Consider the following 25,254-nt stretch of genomic DNA (forward strand, 5'->3'; position numbering starts at 1 on the left):
ATGGACAGTGTATCAATAGTCCCCTTAAAAGAGCAAAGTGGTCGCTTTGGAGCAAGGGATGGGAAAAACCGACCGGTTAAAATCGATACTGATATTTTAATTCTGAATAACCGATATTTTTTCGGTGTTCGCTTTGTCTCAGCTATAAGACATGTTTTTTTATTTTTAATATTAAGCGCGTAAACTACCAAAATGTCAATTATCCGTAGCAGCAATGCCAAACAAAATTTAAATAAACCTTTTTTTTTAAATGAGTAATTTTTATTCGTAAAATTTGCATTGGTTTGAAATATTGCATAATTATAAAATTGGCTATTTTAGAAACAATGTCGACAAAAAGAAGCAACAAACAAATGGCGCAAGAATTGGTTCAGTGTTGCTGAGACAATAAGGTTCCTACTGCTGTGTGTGGCGGCTTCAGGTACGCGAGTACGTGCAGTGAGCAAAACTTGCCCCCACCTGGTCTATACGGTACTTTCTCGTTGCTGTCGTCAGACATGCATTGTATTGCAGAATGGCACCAACCCTAGTCTGGAAGTATTTTTACGATTTGACGTAGCAATGAAGTACAACGCTTCATTTGTTTTAAAAGATTAGAAGTTTGTCTGCCATTTCTGTGAAATAATAAACGAGGAAGGAAAGTAGGGCTACAGTAATAAATCAAAACTTAACAATAATTCATTCGTAGCATACAATAAAAATAGAAAGTAACTGATATGCCTTCATTTGCTTGTAGCCCTTGAAAACGGAGAAATTAATACGAAAAATAGAGTTCTTCAACCTCAGTTTTCACCCTTCAGCACTGACTATTCGTAGTGCCCAAGTGGAATGATCTCCTATTAAAACATGAAATTTAATCATAGTTTCAAAAAATTTGAATCAGTAGGAGAATACTGGTGATTTTTTGTAGTGTTCAGTCACCTATCATTTTTCGAGAAAAGCAGCGAATGGTTTTCTTCTATTTACCTATTTAATTTAATATTTTGGGTCATTTATCTTGAAACTGAGTGGGTAAACATTTTTCAGTCTTTATTCAATTTCTACGTTTATTGCAGGAAATAATATGAATAAAATACCGGAAATCGCTGATTTCAGAATCCGGTTATTATGAGCGATTTAACAATCAGGTCAAACTCGCGTGGAAAAAAAAAACCGAAATAATCGAAAGTCGCTTGTTTCGGCGATAATCGCTATCCCTATTTGGAGCGCTGCAGACATTGTAGAACTAATGGCGAAGTCTCGGCAGTGGAGTGGTGGGTATGTGCCAGTCGGTCGTATGGAATCCAGCAATAACATGGGTCGACATGGAGACGTGATAGAATGGCGGAAAGGAGCTACTGTATTTGGACGTGCCCATAAGCACATCGCGACGAAAGTTGGCCGATTTTTTGGTTATCAACGTCCAACGTAACTAGAAGGAATGGTGTACCACTCGCAGCCATGTAAAAGCACTCCGTCTTCAGGTCACAAGTGACCCATCGGGAGTATCCGACCGCCGTGTCATCCTCACGTGAGGATGCGGATACGAGGGGCGTGTGGTCAGCACACCGCTCTCCCAGTCGTTATGATAGTTTTCTTTGACCGGAGCCGCTACTATTCGGTCGAGTAGCTCCTCAATTGGCATCACGAGGCTGAGTGCACCCCTAAAAATGGCAGCAGCGCATGGCGGCCCGGATGGTCACTCCATCCAAGTGCCGGCAACGCCAGACAGCGCTTAGCTTCGGTGATCTGATGGGAACCGGTGCATTTACTGCGGCAAGGCTGTCGCCGCACTACTTGTCACTGTCAGTGAATGCAGGTCGATCTCATCCAGTTTACGAGCAAATGTTGCGAAGGAAACGGTATGAAATGGACATTTGGAGGCGGGTATCTCGTAAAAGGCCACAGCTCACTGCTGCTTGTTATCAGTATGCAAAACATACAAAATGGACAGCAGCTGATTCCAAACCTGTGTTGCTGTCACCCGAGTGGCTTTTTAGCGTATTCTCAAAGGATGCAAGCTGTCGAGGGCACCGATGGCCAAATGAGGATTTTAGTCCACAGTGTGTTGAGGGTGTAGTTGAGGCTGGATTTGGCTCCTTGAGCTTTTGGTGGTGTTTCTCGTACAGTGACATGGCTCATTCTTTTGGGTAACTGTGAACATGAACCAGGATGTTTACATCAACATTCTCAGTGACTAAATAATGCCCTTTCATCACTATCTTCACAATGAGTATGCTGTGGACACTGTGGTCTTCTAAAAAAACTGCGATGTTCGCATATGTTCTTGGTTTGACGAACACTCAGGCACCTTATCGCACCTAGAATGAGCCGCTAACTCACCCGATCTTCATCCCATATAAAATGTCTGAGACCATTTGGGACAGATGGTGAGATGCATCAGTTTTTTTCTCTGGTGTGCTTTTTCTTTCGTAAATTCTGGCCATGGTTTATTGACAACCATTTCGAGCTGCACCTTAACTGCCCGGGTCTCACTGACTGTAAATACAGTGAGTTTCATTATAATGTATTAACAAGCCCTAAAGAGATTTATGACACATGTACAGGGTGCCCCAGTATGAATGGTCAATAGTCAGGGATATGACAGGAACGATCATTCGAAGCGAAAAAGTCTAGAAAACATGGGCTCCAAAATCGGTACCTTAAGATACTGTGATACTGTGAAACAAATATCTTCCACTGCAACTCTTCGCTTTCCGTATTTTGAGAGGTGGTAGTATGGTCTAAAGTAGGAAAAAATGTCCAGTAAACATGGGCTCTAAAGTGCATAACTTAACACCTATTAGCCCTTGTACATCTTAGTTACTGTGTAATATATCTCTTCAAACTGCTCGTAGCTCTTAAGGCATGCAGTTTAGAGTCAAAGTACTCTCTCGGTCATCCTTGAATATTGTCCCTTCCACTTGTGACACCTTGTATACAGGAAAACAGCGTCCCTAACCTTACAAAGGAGCATACACTGAGGTGAAAACAATCATGGGATACCTACTAATGTCGTGTCGAGCCTCCTTTTGTCTAAAGTTCTGCAGAAACTCGACGTTGTGAGGAATCAACGGCTCATTGCAAGTCCCCTGAAGTGATACAGACCCATGCTGCGTGCACACTAGTTCATAATTGCGAAAGCGTTGCTGGTGCAGGAGTTTGTACAAGAAATTGCCATTTGATTATGTCCTATAAATGTTCGATGGGATTCATCTCGAGTTATCAGGATGGTCAAATCATTTGGTCGAGCAGTCCAGAATTTTCTTCAAACCTATGGCGAACAATTGGAGCTCGGTGACTTGGCACACTGTCATCCACAAAAATTCCATCATTGTTTGGGAACATGAAGTCCATCAATGGCTGCAGATGGTCTCCAGGTAGCTGAGCATAGCCATTTCCAGTCAATGATCGGTTCATTCGGACCAGAGGACTCAGTCCATTCCATGCAAACACAGCCCACAAAATTAAGCAGCCACCACCAGCTTGCACAGTGCCTTGTAGACAACTTGAGTCCATGGCTTCGTGGACTCTGCACCACACTCTAACCCTACCATCAGCTCTTACTAACTGAAATCTGGACTCATCTGACCAGGCCATGGTTTTCCAGCCATCTAACGTCCAACCGATACCGTCACCAGCCCAGGAGAGAGGCTGCAGACGATGAGCTGTTAGCGAAGATACTCGCATTGGTAGTCTGCTGCCATAGCGTGTCGGAAACGGGCGCGCTGGTGTGAGACTGCCAGGGAGTGCACCCTGATGCCATCTATTGGCGAAACTGGGAATTAGCGCTGCCTCTCAGACAATGCACTAAGCTCTCGGAGTCAAATGTATTCTTTTTCTTGGTAATTATAAGTTATTACTGTATGATTTAATGTTATAAAGCGCTAGTAGTAAATTATTATGACTGGTATGAACTCCAGGGTAATAAATATAAATATTCTTAAATACTAAATGATTTCGGTGAAAAGGTGGTAGGGGAACGCCCCCACTCTTGGTGATACGAGCGTAGCTAGAGGTAGCTAGAGACACAGGGACTGAACAATGGAATGGCCTGGGGAGGGTTGACGTGACCGGACGTGCGTAACTGTGCTCACGCAAAAGTGATTGTGCAACAGCGAAGAGGCGAATATCGTCGCCGTTTGTGGAGTGGAACGCGACGAATGGTTGTCGAAGCCGTCTCTATGCCACTGGTGCTGATTGTAAGAGTTCCTGCGCCCAGATTTTATGGCGGACGTGCAGTAGCTTATACGAGTGCTACAGCTCGTAGTTCCAGCCGCCATTAAGGGCATGAGGCGTGAAGAGCTGCGTTAGCCACATGCATCTCACCACCAGCACCGACACGTCTACCCAAGGCAAGACTGCTTGCAATTGTTAAGTCGAACTTTGTATACATGTAAAAGGAGAATACCAGTTTTCTTTTGTGGAAGTGCAGAGGACAGAATATAGTAATGAGTAAAATTACGACGCATGTTGTTCATTGTAAAGTGTAGTAACCTGAAACATAGTGTAGTGAAATCAGACTGAGGCCACCATCGCCTCTTTCATTTACAATTCTTTTGGTTGTAGAATACTTTAGCGTATAAGAATGTTGAAAAGAGCAATGGTCACACCAGAATGAGTCGCCTATTTATAGTTACTTAAATTTTTCTGAGTAACCTTTCAAGTAAAGTCACTTAACTAATTCTATAGCAATTGTCTAAAGAGTAATATCCCAAAATCATTAAATAAGTTGAAGGGTAGAAGTTTGTTAACCTAAGTTGCTTAAATTGTCTTGGTGGTAATTACCAAGCCAACTCACAGAAATTGAGAGAGTATTTGCTTTGTAGAATCACCTAGAATGATCAGAAATAGTAATATTCAGAATTAAGTTTAAATTCAACTCAAGCCGTTTCACTTTGAAACGAGCCAAAAAATTGATTTATTCTTTTGCTCCTTCAGAGCTGGCGACCGTAGTTATAAGTATTTTCAGGAGGATTCGACGGTAAGTCTGCTGCTCTCGTCATGCTGATAGCATTATCCACTGCTGCTAGCAGTGGTGATTGGATACATAAGCTCACTACCAAGTTAAGTGGGTCAGGTAGGCAGTGTTACCGTGTGAACTGTAGGGCACTGTAGGCCGTGGATCGAACCCGTTCAATCATCACAGCTCTTTGGGAAATAGTCCGGTTAGGAGTGTACTAATCATTAGCTAAATACTGGCGAGTAACGGTCAAAAATGTATACGCAAGTGAATTTAGCAAGGTCCATGTAGCACCTAATTAATGTGGTGCAATGGCGAGGGTAGGAGTGGAGTAAAAGTGAGCTGAGCTTGTGGCAGCTGTGCTGTATTCAAAGATTAACAACGTGAATTCACTACTACCTCTTACCATTAGGACTGAGCTATTTACGGTTAAAATACGTAGCAGTAAGCGCAAAGGCGTGACAGCTACAAGTCCGTATTGGCTTTATACATACGGAATTAGGAAGCGGGTCATTCCGTCAGTGGAGAGGGTTAAAACAACCGAGTCAGTTGAGAACATACCCCATTTACTGATGGAAAGATTTGGCGGTTCGGTCGCATGTGGCGACCGTGACAGGACTTACCAAGTTTGTAGAATAATGGCTGCAATAAAAATGTTTTATATAAACTTGTAGTTTCAAGAAAATTTTAAATTTAAAATTCTGTTGTAGACAAATATACCACAATTGGTAAGTTCAAGACGACAACCTGCAAAGCAGCAAAAGAAAGTCCAATAGTAGGAGTTTAACAAGTAATACTTGGCTTAATAAACATTTCTATTAGGCACGAAATACAGCAGCATAAGATGGAGTCGAATAGTAACAAGCAAGACGAAAACATTACAAGGTCAGACCCAGAATTAGGGACCATAGATACTGTTGTAGGGTTGGAAAATCTTATAGATGAATCCACACCCACAAGACAGGAGGAACGGGAAGTGAAACCAAAGGTAGTGAAAAGTGAACCCAATGTATCTGTGGATGCAAGTCACAAGGGAGAGGATATGGAATTATCAAGTTTGTTAAATAGGATGATGGCGCAAATTCGAGAAGGGAATGCTAGTTTGAAAGCAGAAATGGCTAGTCATATATCCCAATTGGATGAAAACCTATCTGGTAAAATAAAAGCCAATTTAGATATTTTGAATACGCAAAGCCAGCGTATCACAGAGGTAAACAAATCAGTAAATAGCATTAGGTCTGAAATAACAAATGTTCAGAGAAAAGTCACAGAAATAGAGAAAAGATTTGATACCGAAATTCAGAGAATAGAGAAATCAGTGGAACCTTTGGTTAGTGAAAAATTAGAACCGATAATTGAAAGTAAATTACAGGTGATAGTACCAGTTGTAAAGAAAGAGATTGTTAAAGAAACAGCAGCTGATATTGATACACTGCGCAATACCATGTTGAGTTTTGATGCATCTGTGCAGGAGCAGGAAAATACACTGCGTAATGAGATAAAATTGATACGTCAGCAAGTTCAGAATCAGACGTTTCTTAACTGTCGTGGTATCCCATTGGTAATGCAAAAATCGGAAATACTGAGTAGGGAGGAAAAATACGATCCTCAAAAGAAACAAGGTGGATGGCATCCAATGGATTTTATAAAAAATTGTGAACGTGTCTTACCAACAGACATGTCGGATAAAGAAAAAATTAATTTAGTGATAGACGCTTTAGCAGGTCATGCTAAACGTTGGGGACTGAATGTGGATATCGACAATTTGAAGTTTACAGACTTCAACGAAAAGTTCCTTGAGGAATTCTGGAGCACACAACAGAGAGATAGGTTGTGGAGAGAATTCGTTGTCGCCAGAATGCCAGAACATGGGCGTGGGCTCATGAAAGAATACTGTGAAGGATGGTTCAAGCGTTTGGAATATCTTAAAGATTGTAGATCAGAATCGGAGATAGTGTGGGAGCTGTGGAAAAAGCTACCTGACGATTCAAAGCGTTATGTAGGAGGCACTCATCGAACATTCGATGAATTTTTAGAAAAAATCGAGAATGAAGATAGGTGTCGTGAAACTAGAGAGTTTCGAGGTTTCAGAAATCAGAATGGAATAGGAAAAAGTGGTAGGAATGAACCGCAAATTAACATGATGAGAGGAAGAGGTCGAGGAGGTAACTCTCAGCGAGGGAGAGGACACTATCAGGGAAACGGGATGCATTATCAAAATCAGGAAAACTAAATACCGCGCAGGTCAAGGGCCTAACGCGCGCGGAAAGAAAGAAATGGCCCAAATATAGGGAAGATCGGAGTAGTCAGTACTATAGTAGGATAGTGCGTCGTTCGCCTGAAGAGCAGTTACATAAACGAAACTTTGCGAAGTATAATGCAGGGATACAAACAGAGGAGAGAGAGCAGGGAGGAATTATTAAGGGAAATGAAGTAGGCAAAGAATATCGGTCGGATGTGAAGGCTCATGTGAATGAAATAAGTACAATTCGAGGTCAGAGTGACGAATTGATGAAGGAAGAGTCAGAGAAGGCGTTGTTTGTCGGTAGGGATGGCAACTGTGCAGAGAGGCAGGGGCAAGGTAGGAGTGATGTGACTTATGGTAAAAGGTTCATACGAATAGTCGACGAATCGCATCGAGAAGTAATTAAAGAGGAAAGGGTGGATAAGAAAAAGGGGCATAGTGCAGAGACATATGCCGATTCAGAAATTACCTCGTATGCAGAATATGTACATCAGCTCAAAAGCCAGCCAGCACAATTAGAAAGATCTTTCACTCAAGTGATTAATTTGGACCCGAATATGACAGTGTTAGAGAGCCATACCGATTATGATGTGTACCTAGTGACAGCAAGAGTACATGACTGTGATGAAGATTCTTTTAAAGAAATTAGAGAAAGTGTATCTAACCAAGAGAAAGAGTGTTGTGATCCCTGTAGTACTGAAGCAAATGAGTTGAGTGAGACTGGAATTCCATTAGTAGGGGAAAATAATGAAAGTAAGAGTGGCGAATGTACTATCCAACAAAGGGAAAGTAGCGAAATGGATTATAATTTGCAAGAATTATTTGAATCCGAAGAAGGTCATATTTCTAAGGAGGGGGAATTATCGTCAGAATCATCAGAAAGCATCCAGGGAGAAAAAGAAGTAGAGGAAGTTTCCGATTCTGCAACCGAGAGTTCAGGCATGACAGATTCGAATGAGAACGAGATGGCATTAAAGAGCCTAGACGAAGGACTATTGGAAAAAGTGGTGAAAGAATTTAGGATGAAAAGGAGAAAGAAACCTCCAGATGGAATGGTCAGTATAAAAACCGGAAAAATAATATGGCAAGACTTGGCGGTGGAAAAGGATTTATTATGGGAAGATAAAGAAAGTATGAAAGAGGACTTTGTTCCTTCTATCGTAAGTATGTGGATGATCAGGTGTTCAATAGCCCACATCTGAACAACCTACTTAAGAAGAACAGTGTGTATATATGGACTGAGGAATGTGAAACAGCATTCAACCGGCTAAAAGACAATTTGGCTAAAAACATAAAGTTATGGCACCCTGACCTGTGTGAACCATTCCACATGGCAACAGATAGTTCAGATTATGGATTGGGAGTATCCATATTTCAGGAGGTAATGATAGATGGGGAAAAAAACTCATAGACAAATAGCATTTGCGAGTAGAACCATGTCTAAGTACGAAAGAAACTATACGGTTTCAGAGAAGGAGGCTTTAGCTATAGTATGGGGTTTTAGGAAATTTCAACTTTTCTTATGGGGACATAAGACTGTGGTCCATACAGACCACAAAGCTTTAATATTTTTGAAGGACTGCAGATTGTTACATAACAGGTTGACCAGATGGGCGCTGTTTTTACAACAATTTGATATAGAGATCAAGTATGTTAAAGGGAAAGAACATGCAGTACCGGATGCTTTGTCGAGATTACCGGAAGGAGGTGAGACACTAGAAAGTGTAAAGAATAGGGAAGATGTTTTTGAGGTGAATTACTTCAAAAAAGCGGAAGGAAGAGAAAAAATTAGGGAAATATGTCGGAATATGCGAAGTTATCAAAGTGATGATGATGCACTCAAGTCGGTAAAGGTCAAGTTTGACAATCCGGACGCAACTAACATAAGGGCTTCGTATAAAATACATAAAGGTGTACTGTATCTTCAAAGATTAAATAATCCAGGGAAGTGGAGAGTATGTTGGCCGGAACAACACACTGAAGTGCTGATAGATTATGTTCACTTGGCATATGGCCATTGTGGTGCACAGAAGTGTACCGATAAGTTAGATGAATGCATTACCTTTAACAACATGGCACAAAGGGTAGCACAGAGGATAAGATCTTGTGATCTATGCCAAAAGGCGAAAGTAACAAATGCAACTAATCAAGGGCCCATGCAATCAATAAAACCTGATGAAGTATTAGAAATAGTAGCAGTAGATATCTTTGGACCATTACCGAAAACCATGGGGGGTTTTGTGTACATATTTGTAGCAGTTGAACTTTTCTCAAAGTATATAAAGCTATATCTCTTAATAAAAGCTACTGCCAGAGCTGTGTATGATAAAATGGTGTGTGATTATTTTGTGAAAGTAGGGAAGCCAAAGAGAATACTATCAGATAATGGAGTTCAGTTTTGCTCAAAAATGTGGAAGGATGGGATAACTGAGAAACAGGTAGAAGTGGTACATATCTCAGCTTATCACCCATCAAGCAATCCGGCAGAAAGATATATGCGTGAGATAGGTCGGTTATTTAGGACGTACTGCCATAGTAACCACAAGAAGTGGGGCATGTATGTGAGTGAATTCGAAGAAATCATGAATTCATTAACAAACGAGAGCACTGGATTTACTCCAGAAGAAATCCTGAAAAAGACGAGAAGTAAAAGTCTAGTAGAAGACCTACTAGAATTTCCAGATAGAGTTGAATTAGATTATGATAGTAAAAAGAACTTAGTAAAAGACAAGATGAGAAAACAAGCAGATGCGAGAATTCGTCGTCATGACGAAAAAGTAAGGAATCCTAAATTCAAAATAGGTGATCTCGTTCTTGTAAAAACACATGAAAAGTCAAGTGAAATTAATAACGAGATCAGCAAATTTAGATATATATATATAATGGACCATTTAAAATAGTGTCCATACCCAATGTGAATGCTTATTATTTAGAGTACCCATTAACAGGCAAACGCCTGGGAGTAAGAAACATAGTGGATCTCAAAAGGTATGAACCACGAATTCTACCAGATTGAAAATAAATATATAAATAACTATTAAAGTAAACCAATATGTAAATAGTTTTGTTTCTTTTGTTCTATGTGAAAGGTAAATGTTCACTAAAATATGTTGCAGTATTCTAATGAAACTTCTAGTTTAAGTAGAGACTAAACAGACTGGGAAAGACTGAGCTTCTAAGAAAGCCTTAATAGATGTGTAAATAAGTGTTGTGGAAGAGGTAGAAAAGTGAGGAGGTAAAGTGAAAAGGACGGGCTATAAAGTAATAGGCGCATAACGTGTGTTTTACTTGCCTGAGATAAAAGAAGTGTATTTAAAATTTTTGTAAAAAAGACGTTTAAAGTGTACTGTGTTTAGAAGTAAGAAAATTGGGAAGAATATATGTAAATCATTTATGTAATGTTTAGCAGGAAAGAGAGAAAGAATTGGTGTTTAATTTTAAATATGTAATATAAGTATCGAGGTGTATCAGTAAGAAAGGGAAAACCCTTGGTAAAAAGCTTAATGAACATTTCAGATTCATTATAGGAGAGACTTCTTATGGAATTATCACTGTTAGATACTTGAATAAGAAGTGGGGCATGTGTAACGGAACTGAAATGATGGTGGGCTGACAGTAATTTGGAGCCCGCGTGTTGGAAACGGGCGCGCTGGTGTGAGACTGCCAGGGAGTGCACCCTGATGCCATCTATTGGCGAAACTGGGAATTAGCGCTGCCTCTCAGACAATGCACTAAGCTCTCGGAGTCAAATGTATTCTTTTTCTTGGTAATTATAAGTTATTAATGTATGATTTAATGTTATAAAGCGCTAGTAGTAAACTATTATGACTGGTATGAACTCCAGGGTAATAAATATAAATATTCTTAAATACTAAATGATTTCGGTGAAAAGGTGGTAGGGGAACGCCCCCACTCTTGGTGATACGAGCGTAGCTAGAGGTAGCTGGAGACACAGGGACTGAACAATGGAATGGCCTGGGGAGAGTTGACGTGACCGGACGTGCGTAACTGTGCTCACGCAAAAGTGATTGTGCAACAGCGAAGAGGCGAATATCGTCGCCGTTTGTGGAGTGGAACGCGACGAATGGTTGTCGAAGCCGTCTCTATGCCACTGGTGCTGATTGTAAGAGTTCCTGCGCCCAGATTTTATGGCGGACGTGCAGTAGCTTATACGAGTGCTACAGCTCGTAGTTCCAGCCGCCATTAAGGGCATGAGGCGTGAAGAGCTGCGTTAGCCACATGCATCTCACCACCAGCATCGACACGTCTACCCAAGGCAAGACTGCTTGCAATTGTTAAGTCGAACTTTGTATACATGTAAAAGGAGAATACCAGTTTTCTTTTGTGCAAGTGCAGAGGACAGAATATAGTAATGAGTAAAATTACGACGCATGTTGTTCATTGTAAAGTGTAGTAACCTGAAACATAGTGTAGTGAAATCAGACTGAGGCCACCATCGCCTCTTTCATTTACAATTCTTTTGGTTGTAGAATACTTTAGCGTATAAGAATGTTGAAAAGAGCAATGGTCACACCAGAATGAGTCGCCTATTTATAGTTACTTAAATTTTTCTGAGTAACCTTTCAAGTAAAGTCACTTAACTAATTCTATAGCAATTGTCTAAAGAGTAATATCCCAAAATCATTAAATAAGTTGAAGGGTAGAAGTTTGTTAACCTAAGTTGCTTAAATTGTCTTGGTGGTAATTACCAAGCCAACTCACAGAAATTGAGAGAGTATTTGCTTTGTAGAATCACCTAGAATGATCAGAAATAGTAATATTCAGAATTAAGTTTAAATTCAACTCAAGCCGTTTCACTTTGAAACGAGCCAAAAAATTGATTTATTCTTTTGCTCCTTCAGAGCTGGCGACCGTAGTTATAAGTATTTTCAGGAGGATTCGACGGTAAGTCTGCTGCTCTCGTCATGCTGATAGCATTATCCACTGCTGCTAGCAGTGGTGATTGGATACATAAGCTCACTACCAAGTTAAGTGGGTCAGGTAGGCAGTGTTACCGTGTGAACTGTAGGGCACTGTAGGCCGTGGATCGAACCCGTTCAATCAACACAGCTCTTTGGGAAATAGTCCGGTTAGGAGTGTACTAATCATTAGCTAAATACTGGCGAGTAACGGTCAAAAATGTATACGCAAGTGAATTTAGCAAGGTCCATGTAGCACCTAATTAATGTGGTGCAGTGGCGAGGGTAGGAGTGGAGTAAAAGTGAGCTGAGCTTGTGGCAGCTGTGCTGTATTCAAAGATTAACAACGTGAATTCACTACTACCTCTTACCATTAGGACTGAGCTATTTACGGTTAAAATACGTAGCAGTAAGCGCAAAGGCGTGACAGCTACAAGTCCGTATTGGCTTTATACATACGGAATTAGGAAGCGGGTCATTCCGTCAGTGGAGAGGGTTAAAACAACCGAGTCAGTTGAGAACATACCCCATTTACTGATGGAAAGATTTGGCGGTTCGGTCGCAGCCTGAGTACAAATGGCAGCTCCGGCAGTGCACTGCCCTTTTGTACTTTGTGTATGCGATATTACATCCATCTGTGTACATGCATATCGCCAGCCCAGAGCTGTTGTCACCTCAGTATAAAATGAATTCTGTGATATTACATAATGTGGGCTTGGATACTCAGAGAATGAGAGTAGAAGAGTAGATGCAGGAATCCTGTGTCGCCATGCAAGGTACGTGTTGTGTACATAGTTCCATGTAGTCAGCACGTACACAACTTTCCCACTAGAGCGTGCCCCATTAAGCACAACAGCGCAGGCACAGCGCTCGTCCGTCTCCGCATTACGAGATGGCGCCGCCATAGAGACGGACTAAATTCTGCTTCCGCCGATCTGCATATTAATATTTAAGGCAGCCAATGAGATTGCTGCTACCGTAGGAACCCTTTCTCCTTGCGGATCACACTCGCGCAGTGATACACGAATGCGCGAGGTATTATAACGAGTGTACAGACCTCCGATTAGTCAGTCGACGGCCGCGGTGGTCTAGTGGTTCTAGGCGCGCAGTCTGGAACCGCGCGACTGCTACCGTCACAGGTTCGAATCCTGCCTCGGGCATGGATGTGTGTGATGTCCTTAGGTTAGTTAGGTTTAAGTAGTTCTGAGTTCTAGGGGACTGATGACCTCAGATGTTCAGTCCCATAGTGCTCAGAGCCATTTGAACCATTTGATTAGTCAGTCTGCATTTGTCTGCACCAGTCTACAGTCAAGTTTCAGTCTGTGCCTAATAAGATTACCATATTCCTGAACATAGCCATGAAGATAAATGTATAGACACTTTTGTGTATCAGGGATATATGTGAGAATAAGATTAACATACCTATACCAAAGGAACTTCAGATTGTCAATTGTAAATAGCATCCAGAACCAAGTTAAGTAATTTTTATGCTTGTTATTATTTTAATAAATGTGTGTGAAAATTAATCAAGTTCTGTTTAAAGTTGGTCACGGTCAATCTGCTATTCTGAGCGTGCAAGTGGCATTTCTATCGTCTGACCTAATGGCAGAAGACAAACACGCCATGATAAGACCACGAGACATATTGCTGACACGCACCTACTTCGTTAGAGCGACAAGTCAAATAATCTGATGGTGTGTGTACTGAAGGTCTTACAGTTCACACACCACAGTAACGTCCCAGTGGAGGTCGTTTGCCATTCCCTTCCTCCGACCCTTCATGAAGTACGAAGTATGTACATGCCTCGTGTGGGTGACTGTGATGAGTGTTAGTACAGCGTACTGCTGGCTTTGTGTTGTCGTGGATGAAGTGAAGGGTGAAGGTGAAAGCCAGAGGTATCACATAGCCTACTCCACCCGAACAGCAATAGGCGAGTCGTGACGAACGAATCACATGCCCTCACTTCATGAGACAGTGCGGACAGACTTGTAATTTAATTCAGGAAATTGTCGTAAAGACTGGAGATCTGGAACTTCACACCCTTCATCCCGTCTGCTTGCTGGCCAAATACTGGTAGTGAAAATTTTATGACATCATGATTCGAACCAGATAACCACCGAGGTGAGTGCCATAGAGTAAGCTAGGGTTAGCGACCTCCGCTACGGAGGCGGATGCTATGAAAGTGGTTCAGTGCAAATAATCATTACGCAAAAGGGATACCAAATGCAGCCTGACATAAAAAATGGGTAATATCAAATTGAGATAAGGAACTAATGAAGATTGGTTCTAAGCACTATGTGACTTAACATCTGAGGTCATCAGTCCCCTAGAGTTAGAACTACTTAAACCTAACTAACCTAAGGACATCACACACATCCATGCCCGAGGCAGGATTCGAATCTGCGACCGTAGCAACAGCGTGGTTCCGGACTGAAGCGCCTAGAGCCGCTCGGCCACAGCGGCCGGCGGACTAATGATCGTAAATGAGTATTTATTACTGAGAAACAACTTACGCTCATAGCATCTATTTAACGTCATTACCGGAAGAATGAAAACATACATTACAACAGTACATAAAATTCTGCTACGATGTCCCTGTTTTCTGTTGTACAGTGAGACATGCAGTTCCTCTTCAGATTCTGCTCAACATTCATCCACCGACTTCATGCGAACAAATTCACCATGGTCACAGATACATTGTGAACTATTTTTCGAGATGGAGTCACAAAACATACGCAGTTTACGAAAACGTGCGTCACACCCATTGCTTATTCGAGGTGATGTACAGCAAGAGATTTTCATTTCCGACCCTTGGTTCCCCCTCTCAAAATAGTCTTCTGTGGATTGTCGATCACCAGCGTAGTTGAAACGTCCCCTTAGAAAAATTATACATCACTGTGCTTAAACTGACACACAATATTTTTCAGCGCAACGCAATCTGACTTTCAATAATCCTTACAAAAGAATGACCCTGACTAACATTAACCTATACCTTTCACAAATCACTTACCTCACAAAAATCTTCGTTACTCGAACTACTGCAATACAGCGAGCGCCACTACTGTCAGCTAAATAAAAGATTCAAACTACTGAAGGCACTAACTACTAATAGGCATAGTTAGCAAATGAAAGATTTTGATAGAGAACAAAGAATGAATTTACCTTAATAGTGTTCAAAAGTCATAATATATATAGCAGTTCATGACATCCATTCTTACAAATGTACTGTTTCTGATGGACACACGTCCAGATCATCTGCTCTCAAAAATCCGACATCTCACTTCCCCACATCCACCACTGCTGGCGGCTCACCTCCAACTGCGCAACGCTACACGCTGTTAACATCCAGCTGCCCAACACTACAATAGCCAACAACAATGCAAACCAACCACAGACTGCACACAGCACAGCCAGTGATTTTCATATAGAGCGCAGCGTGGCGTTACCAATAAAAAAAACCTACACAGCCTACTTACATAGCCCCCATGCTCCCCACAAAAAAATTTACAAATTGTTTTGGGCAGTGGACAATAATAATTTGATAAAATTTTTCATAATTACAATAACAAAGATATCAAATGCACACACTTATTGATACAATGTTGGTCAAAAGCCAAAATTTTCTCACAGTCCATAAAGACAGTCCTGATCGTTCATCACAGTAAAATTGCAGTGTTTTTCTCAAAGTCTGAGCAGTAAAAGAAAATGCACATGGAAGTAGTGGATTTCCATGCAGTCTTGAAGAATAAGTGTTGTCCTTCCAATGGAAAGGCAGTGCTCTCTCTTAACATGCAGACAGGTAATGGGCCACAACAGAGCAAACCTACTGCAGAGTCATTCGAAGTTTTGAAGAATACTGGTAGGTAGGTCATCACAGAGAAGACCTGCTGTAGTCCTAGTAGAGATTACGGTATTGGTGGGCCATCAGAGGTGCAGACCCACTGCAGTCCTTGTAGAAATAATGGTATGGGTGGGTCATCAAAGGTGCAGACCCACTGCAGTCCTTGTGGAAATAATGGTATTGGTAGGTCATCAAAGGTGCAGACCCACTGTAGTCCTTGTAGAGACGCCAGCAGCCATCTGTTGCGACTGTGCAGGTGCACAATCACCATCAAAGAGTCTTGCGGAGAATATAGCAAGTCCATAACCACCACTTGTGCACTCACAAAGTTTTTTGAATTGTCCTTAGAACCAGCAATGCTGTTATCCAGTCCCTTGCTGAATTATTAACACACGTCCAAACACTAACAGTCCCAACTTCTCACATATTGTGCATTACTATGACCAACAGAAACAAGTGCAGTGAAATGTAACTTAATTTGAAGAACTGGTGTCTATACAATTATAAATTTACAACACAAGAATACAATTACAAAGGTACAAAATACATCATTAAAGAACATAATAGTACAGACAACATTTGTAGTAATACAGGCTTTACAAAAGAATAGAAATAGACATATACATCAGTGTTACAGGAATTATGACATAAGTAAATAAATAAAATAATGAGAATTTCACACATGATCATTAAAACAAAACAGAATAAATAATGTCTAAGCATCTTTACAAAGAAAATAACATATTATTAGAAAAATTCCACAACATAACTCATATCAGCTAAACACATAAAGACAGGAAAAACACAAATATACAAGAGCACACAAACACATAGCAGAATAACACAAGAGGAAAGGGCAGGGTTTGTTTTCAGTGTAACATTTGGTACTGCAGTCCAACTCAAAACTTCATTACATAGATTTTTTCTCTTATTTCAACATTTGTTTCCACCAAAAAAATCCTATCCAAGCATGCTTTCTGTATTTATATGTTCACATATTTCTTACCTCATTGTTTATTTTCCATTATCTTACCTCATCATTTATTTCCGAAAAAATCCTACCTAAACCTGTTGTCCCTAAACCCTACTTTTTTGTTCATATCCACTTTCAAAATACTTTTTTGGCCAAACCATTTTCTTATAGCTTCTCAAAGCATTTCATCCAATTCATCACAACTCGTTCTCTCATATAACCTACCCCATCTTAAGCTAACTTAAACCTACTGAGCTCAGATGCTAAACTAAGGAACGAGGCAATGCAGCAGCATAAAACAATTAACACAAACAGCAATGACAAAACAATGGAAATTGGCAAAGCAAGCAGCAGCAAATGCAATAAATTATATCTAAACATGACAAAGCTCAAGCAGAAAAAATATTACAGTAAAAATGGCCATGTTTAATACCTATGTCACATCTTAACACTAGGGTGATGCATCACGAGAACTTACGCTAGCAGATAAGTTACCAAATCGTAAAAAAATTATTTATGCAATTCCTGTGAAGGGAAATGTCTATTTGTGCTCTCTTTTCTAAGAAAGTACATCATAAACGTATTCTTTACTGGGTCTGTAGACAGAAAATAGTGATATTAGTACATCTATTAAATTTTATAATAACCAATGCTGCAGTGCAGCTAGAAACTAGATATTAAAGAAAATGAGCAAATATGTACAAAGGAAGGTATGAAACATCATTCATTAGCCATATGGCATTTCATAAGGTAGTAAAAAATTCTCTCAACTGGAAAGACAGTAGTCATAATCAGGTGTATAGACATAAAAATATTTCTCATCATTTCATTAGCCATTTCAGTACATATCATAAATTAAGAGCTCCACAGTGTTATCATATGTTTTCAAGTTTGCGCGTGTCGTATTTGCGATGCTTTCTACAAAAGAATGTCAATAGCGAGGATAATGCCCTCTTTTTTTTTCTCCACCTGTGCCTCTGAAAGGCACACACTAATGCTTTTTTCCAGGCGACTGTCGCGCAGCTGGTTGCCCACGACGCATTACGTGCAGGTGGTCACTTAACTTTCTTACCGAAATATTTACGACACCAGTTTGCACTACAGTGACAGTCTCATATAAAAATTTCACAGGTCGAGAATTTGTGTTTCAAATCTGTAGAAACAAAATCCTAAAATATAACAGTGTCCAAAAAATTTTCGCCAGCATAGTAATACATTCACATATATACACACATTTCATAACTCTTAAAGTACGATTCTCGGTTTCCAACATCCTTTTTCACAAACCAGAGTCCCTAACCACTACTCATTATTCCTTGCTTTATTACACATATACATATTTGTAGACACTTCTTCAATATTTCATCATTATAAATATGTAGCATAATCAAATTCCTCATATAGCTTCAGCTTATTGATCATAAACATACCTCAACAGCATAATACACATCATCGTCATAAAAATAACATCATAACACCTCAGTCAAATCTCAAAAACGTCGTAACTTTCTGCAATAATTTCAAAACCTAAAAAAAATTCTCTCCTCATTTCAATAGTGTCATCTACCTCAAACGCACTTTAAAATCATGATCCCATACCAAATACATCATTCAAAGCTCTCATAGTATCACAGTGGTTCTGAAAAAGTATGAACAGTTCACAAAGTACAGACAAAATACAATTTCGTAAGTGTGAAGTTATCCAACGGTGTAATTGCATAAACATGTATCACTGACATAGTAAAAAAACTGTTTGTCTCTCTCAGTTAAATGATCAGATAGCAGTGTAATTCTGTGTTAGAGAAATATGGTACCAATGTGTAAAGCTGTTTAAGCAAATACCATATTAGCTAGGGCTACTTGTGCTTGCCAGACACATGGTACACAAAGTAGGTGTGTACCCCCTTGAGGATTAATGTAATTATACCCTCAGGTCTTACAGATTACAGCAATGCAATGAAATGTATCACGGAAAACCTTTGTATCATTGTACTTCAAACATCTTTAAAAATAAATGTTTTAAGTATAAAATTAATCACTCAAATACGTGTACTGTAGCGCTAAACTGTGCGTATTGTTGTAAGATAATCTCTGTGGAAGTGTCGTAGTTATCGTCCTCCAAAAGCTAAGTTTTGCAGAAGTCAGTGTACTTACCTCATGATAAATAAAAGTGAAATGCTTTGCGTATAGATATCTTCGTTATTACGCTTATTGCCGTGATGAAGAAAGTACTGTGCTGTATCGTATTGTTGTGCTACGGAAAAGGCTGTCTCATTGTAGCTATACCACAAAAGTTACTACTAAAACATATTTTACCTTCCAGAATAATACAGAAAAACTGTGCAGATATAAAACAGATACACCGCAAAAGCAACATTGTAAATTGTCACTCATTAGTAGCGTCGTGATATAATTGTGTAGCTGTCACATAAACTAACCACTGTGCCATCTGGTATCTCACAGAAAGTACTTTAAATCCAGAATGTATTTTCAAGTAAATCAAAATGTTGCATTAAAATCTCATTAGCAGTACTGGTAAATGTTCTAAGTATGTGAGCCTTATAGTCGTTACGTAATCGTGCAACTAACAAGCAAGATTGTACACACACAATAACACTGGGTCATCTGTTCACTATAACAATGCATTCGTAATTACTGTCTAAATATGTTCCCTAGATTCTATTCTGGATAGTTAACTTTAAAACATAGTTGCATGTTGACAGTTGCTAAGTCTGACGAAGCGTACTAGTAACGTGAAGTGAAAAATTTTATAGTGAAGACTAAGTTAAAAAGCACATTATCTTTCAATAAACGGTTTTACATGCGAAATGTGGTGCAATCCTTTACTCTTCCTAGTACGCAGAGTTTCAACTTGAACGCAATTATCATGCGGTACACATCGGTAAAGAATACTGGAATTTTTCTTAAGGTTAGCGTCTATGTTATTTTTCTCTGAGCCAGCGGCGCACGCGGCTGCCTGCGGTGCGAGTCATTGTCTGTCTCTTTGTTGGCGCGTATCGTTATTGGGATTAGGAGGCCTAACTTCAACAAATTCACCTTGCCGAGAGGGTCCAGTACTGTTCGAATCCCGCCAGTTCTGACGAAATTCAGGTCTGTCGTTACGATTATATCGTCTGTCGTCAAGTCGGTAGTTTCCATAGTTTCTTTTTTGTCGGTCATGTGGTGGAGAATTTCTCCTGGAATCGTAACTGCGCACTGAACTGTTGCGTCTGAAGTCATTCCGTCTCCCTTGATAATAATTGTTTTGGTTCCGATATTGTCTGTTTCTATGGTTATCTCTGTCATATTCATTACTACGGAAATGCGATCTTTCTCTGTAACTATTATTATGCCAACGGTTGTCATAAGGGCGGTGTCTGTTTTCGTCACGATTTACGTTGTAAGAATAGCCTTGTCGTGTACAGTTATTGCTTCTGTCGTCACGGATTTGTGACGGGTGTGACCTGTAACGATTGTTTTCCTGTTTTCGCATCCCGCGACAGTCTGCGTCAAATTCTAATTCTTGTAAGAGTCCCTGAAAAGCTTCAATGTCGTCTTTGCAACGTCCTGCCAAAATAATATGTCGTAAATGTTCAGGTAATTTGATTAAGCAAATGCGGATGAGTTTTGAGGGGCTGTATGGGTTTGACAGGTACTGATTCTTGTGCAACATGTCTTCAAAATATTTCACAAGACTGGAAAATTCAGATTGTTCGAAATGTTTCATCATTATGATGCTATGTTTTACTCGATCTTGTGTAGCTTGAGACCAATATGCTGAGAGGAAGGCATGATAAAATTCTCCTTCACTGTGGCAATCGTGAATGACCGATCGCATTCTTACAGCTGGTTCATTCTCTAAATAGCCACACATAAATTCTAATCTGTGCTCTAATGACCCGTTGGGAGGAAAAGAATGAGAGAATCGATGAAGCCACGCTTGTGGATGAATGTCGTTGCCAGAATTCTTAAATGTTTTAAATTTACGTGAAGTAATGAACAGCTTATAGTCAAAATCATCGTGTCGGCGAGTCGCATGTCGGTCATTGTTACGTCGTTTCGGCGGTTCAAATTTCAAAATTCGGTGCACCTTGCCCATTTCTTTCATAATTTCCGAAATGCGCTGTGTTATTATTTTGTGGCTGTTCCGTATTTCTATGTCCCTTTTCCTGTATTGGAGCGCGAGTGTCCTCTGAAATATGTAATTCTTGTATTACTTGTGCCAACTGATCTTGTACTTCCCGGATTTCTCTTTTGTGTTGCGTATTAATTTGATTCTGATTTTGTTTGAATTTTCTAATTTGTTCATACTCTTTTGTGTCAGTGAAGGCTACAGGTCTTGTGTCACTCATATCATCATCCATCACCGGCCGGAGTGGCCGTGCTGTTCTAGGCGCTACAGTCTGGAGCCGCGTGACCGCTACGGTCGCAGGTTCGGCTCCTGCCTCGGGCATGGATGTGTGTGATGTCCTTAGGTTAGTTAGGTTTAAGTAGTTCTAAGTTCTAGGGGACTGATGACCACAGCAGTTAAGTCCCATAGTGCTCAGACCCATTTGAACCATTTGAACCATCATCCACCCAAAGATAAGTTAGTGAACTGATCCGAAAGTTCGGCTACTTTCTCCGATAGTGAACTGATTTCCTCATTGTGTTTTTCTCAACCAAGTTTCAGAGTGTCCATTTGTGTTGAAATCGTATCTACTGTGTCCTTTAAGTTTTCCTTAGTTTTTGCAAGTTGCGTAACCGAATCGGTAGATGCAACTGAGTCAATTTTAGCTTGCAAGGTGTCGTGATTTTCATGAACAATAGTTTGCAGTTCCTTTATGGCTGCTTCGTGATTCTGTAATGCATTTTCATGACGCAAAAAATAGGTTGGAAATGCTCACAAATTTGTGTTTTTACGTGATTAAAGACTTTTTGACATTTCGATTCGATTTTATGTAACTCAGTAGTTAAATCTTCACGTGTTTCTTCAAGTGTGGTTTCTAACTTTCGAAAATTTTGTTCCATTGCGTCTAACTGTTGCTGTGTTTGTCTCTGGTGTTGTTCCATTGTGCCTAACTTTTGAAGATTTTGTTCCACTGTGTCTAACTTTTGAAGATTTTCTTCCATTGTGTCTAACTGTTGCTGTGTTTGTCTCTGATTTTGTTTCATTTGTTGCATTAATTGCAATAATAATGTATTCGTGTCTGGAATCTGTTCCTATATGCTTTTCGGCAGTGCATTTGCACCGGCAACATTCACATTTTGACGAGCAGAAAATGTGTCTTGACTTATTTGAGAATACGGTGAAGATGCAAAACCTGAATCTACAGTATTTGCAAGATTGTGTACCGTCATTTCGGATTCCTGAGGCGAACTGTTGCCGACCTGTTCACTAATTGTTTCACTGCCTACACCATTATTTGCAGCCTGCTCCATTTCCCTATGCACAATTACCAAATTACTGCTTTGAACATTAGTTAATTCATTACTCGGCGGCTCTAACACACTGCTTTTGTCTTCACTGTCCTTTCTCAATTTACTTTGGAGCCCAGTATTACGTTTTTCACACGCCATTATTGTCACAATATTTCACACGACAACACAGAAAAGCACAATTTGAAGAGCAAAGTAATAAAACACATTAACATAGCACTGAAAATAATATCTAGTTAATTGCAAGCGCAGCTGCCAAATACTTGGTACAAATCTACATGCATGTCACAACTGTTTTACTGTACAACAATGAAAAACAGAAGAGCACAATTTGAAGAGCAAAATAAGAAAACACATTAACATAGCACTGAAAATAATATCTAGTTAATTGCAAGCGCAGCTGCCAAATACTTGGTACAAATCTACATGCATGTCACAACTGTTTTACTGTACAACAATGAAAAACTACAACTACAAAGGAAATTCTCTCTATAATTACACACTAGCAATAAACAATAGCTACACTAATTACACAAACTACAAGAAAAAATCTGAAGATTCCAGTGAGGTATCCTGGCAGGGTCGCCATATGAAATGTCCCCTTAGAAAAATTATACATGATTGTGCTTAAACTGACACACAATATTTTTTAGCGCAACGCAATCTGACTTTCAATAATCCTTACAAAAGAATGGCCCTGACTAACATTAACCTATACCGTTCACAAATCACTTACCTCACAAAAATCTTCGTTACTCGAACTACTGCAACACAGCAAGCGCCACTACTGCCAGCTAAATAAAAGATTCAAACTACTGAAGGCACTAACTACTGATAGGCATAGTTAACAAATGAAAGATTTTGATAGAGAACAAACAATGTATTTACCTTAATTGTGTTCAAAAATCATAATATATGTAGCAGTTCATGACATCCATTCTTACAAATGTACTGTTTCCGATGGACACACGTCCAGATCATCTGCTCTCAAAAGTCCGCCATCTCACTTCCCCACATCCACCACTGCTGGCGGCTCACCTCCAACTGCGCAACGCTACGCGCTGTTAACATCCAGCTGCCCAACACTGCAATAGCCAACAACAATGCAAACCAGCCACAGACTGCACACAGCACAGCCAGTGATTTTCATATAGAGCCCTACGTGGCGTTACCAATAAAAAACCTACACAGCCTACTTACATAGTGTTGACCTTAAAGGTTAGGTGCACCGTGTGTACACTATATGGTCTAAAGAGATTTTGGAGGGCTAAACGTCTGACTTAACATGTGTAGCTTAACGATAATAGGGAAACCTCTTTCGATAAAGTAACAAGCACTTGCAAACAGGCAATATTTCACAAGACACGCTGCCACAAAATTCTCTATGGCCCTTCATGCATGAAACAAGAGCTCACACACGTAAATTGCATAGAACTTCGCAGCCATGGACGTGAAACAAGTATACACTACTTGTCGAGACACAGCTTACAAAAAGCAATAATAAAGGCCATCTTCCTGGTAAGCGTGCTAATTCTCACCGTTAATTCAGTAATTAGTATTAGGTGGAAAGCGAATAGTCGAGTTTCTCTCGATTAGACAGATGTAACTTCCTTTTATCGTTGAATAGCTAATTTAAACTGGAGAGTCTGGCTCCCTAAAAATCACTTTACACCTTATATTATATACACGATTCCTTGTTGGTTTATTGCAATGAATCTCCCTGCAGCATGCGAAAGTAACTAACGGTTCCTGCTAATTCCGAACACCATCCCATACTAGCAGACCAATTGCATCTTTACCTATGGTTACTCGTACTTAAGGTACTTGCACTATGCTAGGCTCTGTTTAAAAGCAATAGCCCGATTAGTCATAGGGTCGAGCCGCGCCTTACACCCAGCAACTAACTCGCTGCAAATAGTAGCCTGAAGCTGTTATCTTGCAGTCATATAGCATAATTATTCGCTGGAATTGCGAGTTAAAATACACGTAAATACAAAATAAAAGTTAAATGAATGATTTAATAATAAGGGATCTACTCTAACATCTGTTATTAATGTAGCCGACAGAGAATTATGATGTTGTTGTTGTGGTCTTCAGTCCTGAGACTGGTTTGATGCAGCTCTATATGCTACTCTATCCGGTGCAAGCTGCTTCATCTCCCAGTAGGTACTGCAGCCTACATCCTTCTGAATCTGCTTAGTTTATTCACCTCTTGGTCTCCCTCTACGATTTTTACCCTCCACGCTGCCCTCCAATACTAAATTGGTGATCCCTTGATGCCTCCGAAGATGTCCTACCAACCGATCCCTTCTTCTAGTCAAGTTCTGCCACAAACTCCTCTTCTCCCCAATTCTATTCAATACCTCTTCATTAGTTATGTGATCTACCCATCTAATCTTCAGCATTCTTCTGTAGCACCACATTTCGAAAGCTTCTATTCTTTTCTTGTCCGAACTATTTATCGTCCCCACTTCCATACATGGCTACACTCCGTACAAATACTTTCAGAAACGACTTCCTGACACTTAAATCTATATTCGATGTTAACAAATTCCTCTTCTTCAGAAACGCTTTCCTTGCCATTGCCAGTCTACATTTTATATCCTCTCTACTTCGACCATCATCAGTTATTTTGCTCCCTAAATAGCAAAACTCTTTTCCTACTTTAAGTGTCTCATTTCCTAATCTAATTCCCTCAGCATCACCCGAGTTAACTCGACTACATTCCATTATCCTAGTTTTGCTTTTGTTGATGTTCATCTTATATCCTCCTTTCAAGACACTGTCCGTTCCGAATTATGATGAATAATATTTATTCAAGAAAGCACATCTCAAATAAACGGGAAATGGTCCTACGTTATCAAATAAAATACAGACAGAAAATGTCCTTATCAAATGCAGTAAGGCACGTTGAGA

The 25,254-nt window shown here is 40.0% G+C and overlaps 1 protein-coding gene across 1 annotated transcript; it reads left to right on the plus strand.

Moving 5' to 3' along the window:
• LOC126469652 (uncharacterized) lies at positions 1-23,934 on the plus strand. The gene is made up of 7 exons (XM_050096776.1): positions 1-75; positions 2,924-2,964; positions 5,653-5,670; positions 5,765-6,503; positions 7,187-8,347; positions 13,825-13,933; positions 23,666-23,934. The coding sequence occupies exons 1-7, from the start codon at positions 1-3 to the stop codon at positions 23,932-23,934; spliced, it is 2,412 nt and encodes an 803-aa protein (XP_049952733.1).
• The last annotated feature ends 1,320 nt before the right edge of the window (positions 23,935-25,254 follow it).

This window comes from Schistocerca serialis, chromosome 3 (assembly GCF_023864345.2).
Source record: "Schistocerca serialis cubense isolate TAMUIC-IGC-003099 chromosome 3, iqSchSeri2.2, whole genome shotgun sequence".
Classification (NCBI taxonomy): domain Eukaryota; kingdom Metazoa; phylum Arthropoda; class Insecta; order Orthoptera; family Acrididae; genus Schistocerca; species Schistocerca serialis.